The sequence below is a fragment of the Theropithecus gelada genome, chromosome 16 (genome assembly GCF_003255815.1).
Source record: "Theropithecus gelada isolate Dixy chromosome 16, Tgel_1.0, whole genome shotgun sequence".
NCBI lineage: Eukaryota > Metazoa > Chordata > Mammalia > Primates > Cercopithecidae > Theropithecus > Theropithecus gelada.
In genome coordinates this window covers 28,888,418-28,900,230 of record NC_037684.1, presented here as the reverse complement: position 1 = coordinate 28,900,230, position 11,813 = coordinate 28,888,418, and the positions used below count along the sequence as shown (strand labels likewise).

At 37.3% G+C, this 11,813-nt stretch overlaps 1 protein-coding gene across 1 annotated transcript; it reads right to left on the bottom strand.

The window, feature by feature from the left end:
• Positions 1-590: 590 nt before the first annotated feature.
• On the bottom strand, positions 591-5,082 carry TMEM99 (transmembrane protein 99). Its single transcript, XM_025363459.1, is given in 4 exon segments — positions 591-820; positions 822-1,215; positions 1,218-1,424; positions 5,067-5,082. Coding segments are annotated over 4 exon segments (786 nt in total). The 3' UTR covers positions 591-651.
• Positions 5,083-11,813: the final 6,731 nt, after the last annotated feature.

Sequence of the window (11,813 nt, the reverse complement as noted above, 5' to 3'; positions counted from 1 at the left end):
AAGCCAGATGGAGGAGCTGAATTACCTCAGAAACAATCATGAAGAGGAGGGAACTACACAAAATGAATTTAAAGTTTCAGTATGTCAATACCTGCCAAGATATGGTGGTGGCGGCTATCATTGTAAGAGACATTCTTTTCATAAAACACAGGTAAAGTAACATAGACTGTAAGGCAAAACTTACCTCTCACGATGACAGTGAAAATCAAATAAATTACTTGTATTAAAATATTTTGTAAAAATTAAAAAATTATTCCTTTATATTGATCCCAAATATGTTCATAATAGGGTTGCCAGATAAAAACACAGAACTCTCAGTTTAAATTGTAATTTCAGGTAAACAATGAATAATATAACAGATACGTCCCAAATATTGCCTGGAATATAGTTATACTAAAAAAAGTATTCAATGTTTATTTGAAATTCAAATTTAATTGGCATTCTGTATTTTATTTGCTAAATCTAGTAACACTATTTTGTTGTCTCCTAGAAATTTCTTTGAAACCTTAAAAAAGATTTCTAAACTCTACATTTTCAGTTTTAAATTTTTAATTTCTTTAAATAATCATATTCCAGATGCAAGATCAAGTAACCTGTGGCATTTTATTTTATTTTGGATCAGGAGATGAAGGGTGACAATGATAAGGTACCTTATGTTGAGGTAAACATAGAAAACAAACGGCCCCAGGTGTGGACCTGACTGTCCTGCTGAACCAGACAAGAGAGTAATATGAGGCTTTGCCACAACAAAGCCACAGAAAGGCTAAGGCCTGATTTAATGTAAGGTAAGCCTATCACCACCAAAACAAAACAAAACAATACCCAATATTAAGCAGAAGCCATGAAAACTAGTATAAGTATTTATATTTTTATTCCACTCTAACACCTCAGAGTAAAGAACTGATGGGCAGGCCTCGGCTTCTGCTGACAACTGCCAACCAGCATGAGATTGCTGAGCTGAGGTGGACTCTCCAGACACTGGAACTGGAACTCCAGGCCCAGTGGCCTCTGGTAAGAATGCTGCAACGTGAGATCCTTGAGATAGATTGACTTGTTGAAGATGAAGAGAAAACTGAGAGCCTCCGGTACAGTTGTTGAAGAGCAACCACCAGCCAACACCAACAAGACAAGGAAGAAGAAGTCCTTCTCTCAACCGATGTCCGGAAGCACGAAGAAGACTCCCAAGACGGCGAAGAAAGGAAAACAACTTGAGGAGAGCCAGGAAGAAAAATGCTCCACAAAAATACGTGGCTTTAAAAAGACTTGAGGAAGGGAGCAGGCCAACACCCTCTGACCACAGTGACCAGCTGAATGAGGAGCTCCAACAGAATGAGCTGCAGCCAGAGCAACAGAGTGAGGGACACAGCCGGAGCAACAGAGTTAGGGGACACAGCCGGAGCAACAGAGGGGGAGGATGCCACCATCTCAACTCTCTCCCTGAGCAGCGAGTAATTTCACGGCAAGCCCAGAGACCTAGGATCCATCTGAGAAGTCTGTAGAGGTCTGACCCAGAGAACTCAACAACAGGGTACGCCCCATGGTGATGAAAATAAAATGAATCTGTTGTAACAGGAAAAAACAAAAAAAGTTACAACGTGTTGCTTTGAAATTCAACAGTATATTCACACGTGACATGTCTGGTCACAGATGTCTCAAAACATTTTGTATCTCCACAGTACAATGTTTGCCCTGTAAAATTTAAAAGCAATTCTTTAATTTTAAACTATAGAAGAACAGTAAATTTGGATAAGAGAGAAAGACACAATACCAGGAGTAAATATACTTACATGGTTTCTTTAAAATTACAGATTAAGTTCTATGTGGTACTAGTTTACAGCATTCTGCACTATTCTTCTACATTGCAATTTTTGATGAGTCGTCTTTACTTTTATTTTCCATTCCTTTCCTCTTTTATTTTTTTTTAAATTTTATGGATATGGGGTACATGTGATATTTTGATATAAGCATACAATGTGTAATGATCAAATCAGGATAATGGGGATATTCATTACCTCAAACACTTATTTCTTTGTGTTAGGAACATTCTAATTTCACGCTACTTATTCAGAATATACAGTGAATTTCTGTTAACTATAGTCACTCTATTGTGCTACTGAACACTAGATCTTATTCCATCTAATTGTAATTTTGTACCCCATCAACCAACCCCTTTTTATCCCCTGCTCTCTCTCACCCACCTCCCTACTGTCCTCCTAGCCTCTCTGGTAACCATTATACTACTCTTTATCTCAATGAGATCAACTTTTTTAGCTCCCACATATGAGTGAGAACATGTGATACTTCTTTTTAATCTAGTTTGACAGAAACTGAAAGTAACCACTGTTACAATATGTTACCCCAATATAGCTTGTGGAGTCTTCATCCCTGAAGAGTTTTGAGACAGAAGGAAGTAAGCAGGGGAGGGAGGGAAGTAGGAAATTCTAACTAGACCAAATTTAGCATTTATATTCCAGATGCCAAGAAGAAAAAAAAAATGCAACATCTTATAGCTCTGCAAATATGCACTCATTTATATCTAAGCTTTAGACTAGAAAATTCTAACTAGCTCCACATTTCAATCAAAATTAACAATATGGAAAATATTTGGAGAGACAGCAAAAAGTTTAATAGTTTTTGAATGTATATAAGTTGGAAACTTTCAAAGCACAGAACCCCTCCATGTCACAGTTTACTACTAAATTAATTCAGATACACACCTTGCGTTCACCGTTGTATTCCTCAAGACTTAAAAAACCTGATGAAAAGTGGTTAATCTCCATAATGGGTGTTAGCGCCATCTGAAAAAGCCAGCATTATAAAAGCATTAATGTTTCAATTATGCATGGTGGCTAACTGCTGTGATTTGTTATTTTTAATGACTGGTCTGCCAAAGAGTTAGGAATCTGCATAAACCCATGCCAGACGGACCCTCAAGAAGTTAGGGCAGAGCAGGCCTACAAGTCTGATCTCTTCCAGGGCAGGACATCTTGCCTCATTAGTTATTTTTCTTTTCAAATTAGTCTATTTTTTCATCACAAAAGGAATGATAAGGAAGGCTTGTCTAGTCTGAAAAAGAAACTAAAATCCCTTATGTTCTTGTTAATTTTCCAAGTCACATGACCGAAAAATACAATTTTAGCTCATTTCAAAAGAGTTTTAGAAGTTACTCATTGTTTAAGCCAGCAACAGTGTGTTTAAAAAAAGAAAAAACAGTTAATCATTGTGTTTTTAAAAAGCTCTGAAGATAGGTCTGTGTTCAAATCCCACCAAAGTCCCTTTATTGAATAGTTTTGGGCATGCTAAATTTTAACTAATTTCTTTTCTTTTTCGAGGGGGTTTGTGGGGAAAAGGGTCTCGCTGTGTCACGCAGGCTGGAGTGCAGTGGTGCAATCACAGCTCACTACAACTTTGACCTTTCGGGCTCAGGCGATCCTTCCACCTCACCCTCTTGAGTAGCTGGACCCACAGGTACGTGCCATCACACCAGGCTTTGTGTGTGTGTATGTGCGTTTTGTAGAGACGGGGTTTCGCCATGTTGCCCAGGCTGGTCTCAAACTCCTGGACTCATGCAAATCCTCCTGCCTTGGCTTCCCCAAGTGACGGAACTACAGGCGTGAGCCACTGCGCCTGGCCAACTAATTTTAGTTAAAATAAAATTTCTGGCCAGGCATGGGGGCTCACATCTATAATCCCAGCACTTTGGGAGGCTGAGGCGGGTGGATCACCTCAGGTCAGGAGTTTGAGACCAGCCTGACCAACATGAAGAAACCTTGTCTCTACTAAAAATACAAAATTAGCAGGGCATGGTGGCGCATGCCTGTAATCTTAGCTACTCAGGAGGCTGAGGCAGGAGAATCCCTTGAACCTGGGTGGCTGAGGTTGTGGTGAGCCGAGATTGCGTCACTGCACTCCAGCCTGGGCAACAAGAACGAAACGCCGTCTCAAAAAAAATAAATAAAATAAAATAAAATTTCCCTCATAAAGTTGCCAATAGGATTTGATGAGACAAAAATGCAAGTAAAGTTTAGGACAGGCCTTGGAACATAAAAAAGTCTCAACAAGCTCTATCAACTCTATCTTAGGACTGACTTTGCAAATGCTATTTGCATATTTGTTTAATAAGTTTAACACAAGACATCAAAAGTTCTTTGGGCATTATCAATCGTCAGCCTTGTGAAAGAAGCCACAGAATGGTTACGGTACATTTTCTCTGTTACTATTGTGTGTTACATTTAAATAATTATTTAAATCTATTCCTCTACCATTCTTACAACTCCCTTACCAAAAAAAAAAAGTGATTCAAAGACAGAGGTCCATTTATTATGAAAGACTAGTAGTCTGAGTCCATAAGGTCAAGTACTTTTTAAAAACCTTTAAAATTAGGAAATTAATTTGACTCCCTAAGACTTTTTCCTTCAAATTTAAGCACATTACATATACTCACTTAAAACCACTAGAATGGGGGATTACTGCTTTCACTGTAAATGTTAACCTCTGTATGTACCATTTCTAATCCAAAACTTTCTCTGTTCAGACTAAGTAAAAATTATGATCTGTCCAGACTCTCTAAGTAAAAATTATGAAGTTATACCCAATTATAATGTTATTTTCTCTCATATCCAGCCATCCTTGAAATGACCAATTGGATAAGCAACCACAACTGGACCTAAAGGAATTTTCTTAGATTTATGAGGGGGAGAAAACAGCCACTGAATTTTGGACAATGTTCAGTTTCAATATTTTAAAATTGGAGTCTGTAGAGAATTGCTTGTTTGGTACTTTCGGCTTCACTATTTTTTATGAAAACTAAAAGGGATATTATGTTTCTATTGTATGTTCTATATTAATTAATTCTCCTCCTAACGCAGCTAACTCATAGTGAGCAATTGTCTTTTACAAAATGAAATTAATTTACCTGAAAAGAAATTTATGACATACTAATGAAATTTAAAAGCTAAGCTGTGTTATAGTTAATCCTTAAATTACAACATACTCTTAGGCTAGCTAGCCAGAAACCCAACTAGAATTGTCAATTCTCCTAATATAAAAAATTTCAAAATTTTTACCTTTGTATAGATCCATGGTAACTGTATTATTCAGGGGGAACAAGAGAGATTTCAATACAGGTAACAATGCATAATCACACCCAGATAAAAGGGGTACCTATCACCTCAAGCATTTATCATTTATTTGTGTTACAAACATTCCAATAATATTCTTTTAATTTAAAATGTACAATAAATTATTGTGACTATAATCACCCTATTGTGCTATCAAATACTAGATTATATTTGTTCTATCTAATTATATTTTTGTACCCATTAACCATCCCCACTTCCCAGCCTCCAGTAACCATTATTCTACTCTCTACCTCTATGAGTTCAATTGTTCTCATTTTTAGCTCCCACAAATGAGAAGTTTATCTTTCTATGCCTGGTTTATCTCACTTAACATACTGTCCTCCAGGTCCAGTCAGTTCTTGCAATAACAGGATCTCATTCTTTTTTATGGCTGAATAGTACTCCATTAAGTATATGTACCACATTTTCTTTATCAATCCGTCTGTTGATGGACACTTAGGTTGTTTCCAAATCTTGGCTATTGTGAGTAGTATTGCAAAAAAAAATGAGAGTACAGATGTCTCATTGATATACTGATTTCCATGATTTTGGGTATATATCTAGCAGTGGGACTGCTAGATCATACAGTTCTATTTTTAGCTTTTTGAGGAACCTCCATACTGTTCTCCATAGTGGCTGTACTAATTTACATTCTCAAGAAAAGTGTACTAGGGGGTTCCCTTTTCTCCATATCCTCACTAGCATTCATTATTGCCTTTCTTTTGGATAAAAGCCATTTTAAGTGGGATGAGATATACAACAAATTAGTGTGACTGTAATAATTTACATTATTACATTCAACTGCAATGAGAATTACATTCTCATTGCACAGTTTTGAGTCATTTCTCTGATGATCAATGATGTTGAGCCCCTTTCTATATACCTGTTTGCCATTGTATTTTTTTTTTTTTTTTTTTTGAGGTCACTCTGTTGCCCAGGCCAGAGTGCAATGGCATGAACATGGCTCACCTCCGTCTCCCAAGTAGCTGGGACTACAGACACATGCCACCATACCCAGCTAATTTATTTTTATTTTTTGTAGAGATGGGGTCTCCCTATGTTACCAAGGCTTGTCTTGAATTCCTAGGCTCAAGCAGTCCTCCCACCCTAGTCTCCCTAAGTGCTGGGATTAGAGGTGTGAGCCACCATGCCTAGCCTGTATGTCTTCTTTTGAGATCTGAATGTCTATTCAGTTCTTTTGCCCATTTTTTAATCAGATTATTAGATTTTTTTTTCCTATTGAGTTATTTGAGCTCCTTATGTATTCTGGTTATTAATCCTCTGTCAGATGGATAGTTTGCAAATATTTTCTCTCATTCTGTGGGTTGTCTCTTTACTTTGTTGACTGTTTCCTTTGCTGTGCAGAAGCTTTTTATTTGATGTGATGTATGAAAAAAAATTCAAATTTTAGAATAAAACTACAGATATATTTTAGCAGGTTACTAGTAACAAGATAATCTCAACAGATCCAAGACAAAAAAATAGTGACCTTTAATGAAGAGGAAAGAGTGAGGGCTAAAATGTTTTCTTAATATATTCAGTGTATTTCCATTCTAAGGAATACATCTTTATATACTTTAAGGTATTTTAAAATTCCTATGCAGAATCTTGGTTTTCTTATCATTCTTACACATTCTTACATCAAAAAGTATCATAATTTCCTTTAAAGCAAAATTAAATTAGTTGTCTTCAACCAGCCTTTATTTAAATTTTTAACTTGCACTATTGCCAAAACATACAGGCCAAGAGTTTCGAGAAAAAAAATAAAGGCAAAGAAAGTGGGGAAAGGCACTGAAGCAATACGAAAACATTCAGAGAACAATGAGTACTGGGTGCAGCAAGAGCAGAGGCACCCTCCCTTCTCTAAAGGAACTTAAACGTTGTATCGCATTGGGAACACTAAGAAAGAGGCCAGAATAGTATAACAAATTATAAAACACCAAGTTGTTCAACATAGGAAATGAGAAGAAAGAGACAGCCATGAACCAGAGACTAACGGTGAGAAGTCTCGTGAAGGAGATGGCATTTAAGTCAGAGTTTGGAGTTGAGGTAGAATAACTTGAATAAACAGCAAAGTTGAAGATGGGCATTCTACGCCAAGAGCAACAAACACAGGCCTTAAAATGAAACAAAGCATAGTATATTAGCCAAGAGTAAGAAAGGCCTGCTTAAAGGATTAAGTAATTAAAGGATTTTTAAAGGAGATGCTAACACACATTTTTTCACTGAATCATGGACTATAATCCATATTTTAATATTTAATATTACTATCCATATTTTATAGGGTAGTAAACTGAGACACAGAAAGCTGAGTGTCTTGCCCAGGGCCACATAATTACTTTATGAAGAAAATGCAGCACTCCTTCCACTCCCCACCCTGACTCACCGCAGGGAGCATGAGGTTGGACAGACAGAGTAGGGCAAGGTTATGGAGAAGACTTAATCCGTCCACAAGAGATCTGAGTATGTTGATGAAGTGATGACAATACTGTTTCGAGAACATCAATCTTGCCGCAGTGAACAGATCTTAATTGACAGTGCTGAGTCAAGAAAACCACTTCAGAAGCTGGTGAAGTAATCTTCGAGAGAAGTGGTGAAAGCCCAGATTAGGGCAGTTACAGTGGGGCTACACAGAAAGAAACGAGTACATCAGCCATGACAAAGAGAAGGTGACAAAATTAGTGCCTTGGTGGATGTAGGAGATAAAGAAATGAAGTTTAAAGTGAAAGGAAGTGTCACTCAAAGAAAAACAGATGGCACGGTTTGTCGCAAAAGTTATCAAACTGAACACCTTTTCCCCACCCTACTTTCCTCTCCAGCCATTTACTCCTCCCTCACAAGCCATTTTCCAACCTCTCACCCTATCCTTTCATTCATTCCTATTTTGAAGGCATCCTGTGCGTTGGACAGTGGGTTAACCTATGGGAAACAGAGATCACAAAACAGTAATAGCAACAAAAATATATTCATTAAGTGCTTATTCTATGCATGCAAATCATTGTTCTAAATGCTTTATATTTAATAACTCATTTGACTCCTGCTACAACTCCATAAAGTAAGAAAAATTATAATCTCTACTTTAGAGAGGACATTGAGATGAAACCTCACAATAAATGGTGAAGCCTGGATTGTAACCCCAGCAGTATGACGCCAGATCCCACCCACTCAGTCTGCTACACTACCCTCAACAGCCTTCAAGCAGTTTCCGTATTTTTGTGGCTTCCATCACAGTAGAGTCCCAGAAGTTTCAGAAAAATTGACATAGGAATGTCTGTAGATTTAGGATCTCTGAATTTTAGAAGTTTACTAATGAGAAGACATGAACTTTATCAATTGATATCTTAGTTGTCCGACAATTAGCTATCTGAGAAGAGGGTACCAAATCTATCAAATAATGATACAATTTTCCACTGTTTCGACTCTGTGGGTAGTAATCACAAAAGCATATTAAACAATTTGCACAGTCACAGAACAGTCAAAAAGAAAATGCCTGACTCTTAAACTCTGTGATAAACAACAGAAAACTCTAAATATTTAGATCAACCTTACCATCTTGAGATATAACCTGCATTACCAGATTTGTCCTTCTGCAACTACCTAAACTATGTATTATATCTCAATTATATGTATTATATCTCAATCAGAAAAGGAAACTTGCAAATAGAATTTTCAGCTAGAAACTTCAAAACAGGATTTTACTTGAAGCAAAATAAAGAAGAAATAAAAAGGATCCAAATCCTAACAGTGAGACAAGTCAAACTGATAACAAATTTGAATCCAAAACATGCTTTCAGAGCTCCAGCCAAATTAACCCCATGTGAATAGCACCTATACCCGTCATAACCACGACTCAATAAGTTCAGAAGCAATTAAAGAAATTGATAAACTGGACAACATGAAAACAAAATACCATAAGCAAAGTCATCAATTCCAATATTGGGTATGCACCATGAATTGCCCCACCACTATTCAATTAAAACTGTCCTCTGGAAGGATGCCAATGGTTCCAAACTGCTTTCCTCAATCCACCTTTTCACTGACCTCTCGGGTGACCACCTCACCCACGTTCTCTTCTCCCTTGGCTTCAATGATCCTCTTTCCCCCTTTGCCTGGTCCTAGATGTCCTTCTTTTCAGGATTATTCTCTAGCTCTACTTCTTCTTCCCAGCCCCTAAAGTGATTCCAGAAGTTCAGAATTAGACCTTCTGTACATTTCTCTCTAAACTCCTTCCCTTAGGGATCCTAACCAACCCCAAAGTCTGCTATTCTGAACACTCTCCCTAACTGCAGTCCCATAACTGCTTAAAGACATGTTTACATGAATACCCTGGTATTACCTCAAATTCACGTCTTAAACCAAAACTCATCTTCAATCCCAAACTTTACTTCACTATTCTTTCATCGTGCACTCACACCACACATACACACACACACACACACACAACAAAAAAAACCACATTCACCAGACTGTTAGAACCTCTCTCTGCAATTCCTCCGAACCCTGAACATTGCTCAAATGTAGCCCAGATTGCCCTATATTATAATCTCTGATTCATGGGTATGTTTGTTTGCCTCTCCAAGTAGACTGTAAACTCCTTGAAGGGCAGGAACTGTATCTTGGTCACCTATGCATTCCCCAAGCCATATTGCAGGTGCTCAATAAAACCTGCTGAAGGAATGAATAAATTAATATATATGGATGATCTACTCCAGCCAAACTGGTCACTCAGTGTCTTCACCTGCTTGGCATTTTCACAGTCCCGACTTCCCAGAACAGTCTTCTCTCTGCTGTTGCACACATGAAAAGTCCTACTCATCCTTACAAGATTCAGCTTAAATTTCAACTGCACCATGAAACTCTGTCAGGTGGCCCCATTCCAACATGACCCCTTGCTCATTGGTCTTAAGAGTGCCAGTCTGGTGTTATGAAAACTAGCACTTCTGTAACTGTATCTCTTGATTCAAAACCAGGCTGTGTGTCATCACACAGACACTGCTGATATATAAATAAACAAATACATAATCTGGCAAATTTCTAAAACGTTTTAAGGTTTAGATTTTTAGCTATTAGATGAGGTAATAATACCTATCTTAGAGGATCTAGGGGAGGATTAAAGAAAAGTAAACCATCTAGATCATAGCAGATGTTCAGGAAACGTTAACTCCTTCCCCCTACACATCCAAGCCCCACCATCATTTTCCATTTACATAGCATACAGTGCTGAAGCTGATGGTATATGTCATGTCTTCTCAATTAGACTATAACTATGGCGAGATCCTTAAGGATGGGAGCTGTATCTCATTCACTTTTCTTCTAAATACCTACCAATGTGCTTTACATAGAGACACAATAAAAATTGAGCACAATGAAAATACAGTTACAGTGGATTATAGCAATCAAGTGTAAATGGTGCCAAGACTAGAATCATAAATGTTCATCCAATTTAGCTGTAAAATTATTATGTGGCACCTCTTAATTTTACTCATGCCAACGGCTGATTTCAACAAATGACAGCGTGAATAAAGACAAATCAATGTCTACAGTATACAAGTTAATAAGTAATCTTTGGTAATAACAGTAAAGGTAGCTTAAATTAAATGTTACAGTATTAGAAGGCCCTCCATACCTGTATTTGTTCTCATGTACTTTTATGCAAAGACTCCCTTTCACATATTCTTTGGTTTAATATGATTGTAATAGAGATCTCTTCATACCACTTGTTAATTAACTGAAAGGAGATGGAATTTTTATATTTTCCACTGGAGGGAGACATTATAGGCTAATACTAAAACAAAATTGGTAATTCTAAGATCCAAAACTTGTGCTAATTATAGGTAAAATCAATCAAAATCTCTCTTTAATTAAAATGCTTCTTTCCAAAAAGGTTTCATTAATATCGAGGTTTTAACATCCTCTCTGAAGTTATTGGAATCTTTTTTTCTTTTTCTATCCTGATTTATCATAGCCTTCTTTAACTGTAGGTTATCTTCATCAAGAATCAATTCCCATGGTTGGGTTTCAGTTTTTCTTTTAACTACTGCCCCACTTGCATGTGCTAACAAGTTGGAAGAGTTGCGATTTGCTGGGTAGTAACCTCCACTTTAACAATAACATTTGATTAATGCTGCCAACCACGTTCCCCTTCCCTGCAGAAACTATTTCTGTAGCTTTCATAAACCAAAATGTGCAGCTATAAACTTAATTTGAAAAAACAATTACTAAAGGCAGAGTGTGTGCCAACTCACTACCCTTTCAATATTTTCATGATTCTAAGTTCTTTTTGTTTTGCTCTTTTTCCCCATTTGGAGAAGTTTATGGTGAGAATTAGAGTCATTCAGTTCCATTAGACCAAATCCACTGGAGCAGATAATATACATACACATTGGTAAAGTAGGAAAGAACCAAGAAGTTAAAAGACCAAGCTTCTAACTGCAGTTTAACCATATGTTCCATGTCTTGTGGAAAAATCACAACCTCTCAACTTCAACTTCCTCTTCTATAAATTAGAAATAATAATAACTATGCCTACAATCCCAGCACTTTGGGAGGCGAAGGCAGGCGGATCACAAGGTCAGGAGATCGAGACCATCCTGGCTAACACGGTGAAACCCTGTCTCTACTAAAAATACAAAAAATTAGCCAGGCCTGGTGGAGGGCACCTGTAGCCCCAGCTACTCGAGAGGGCTGAGGCAG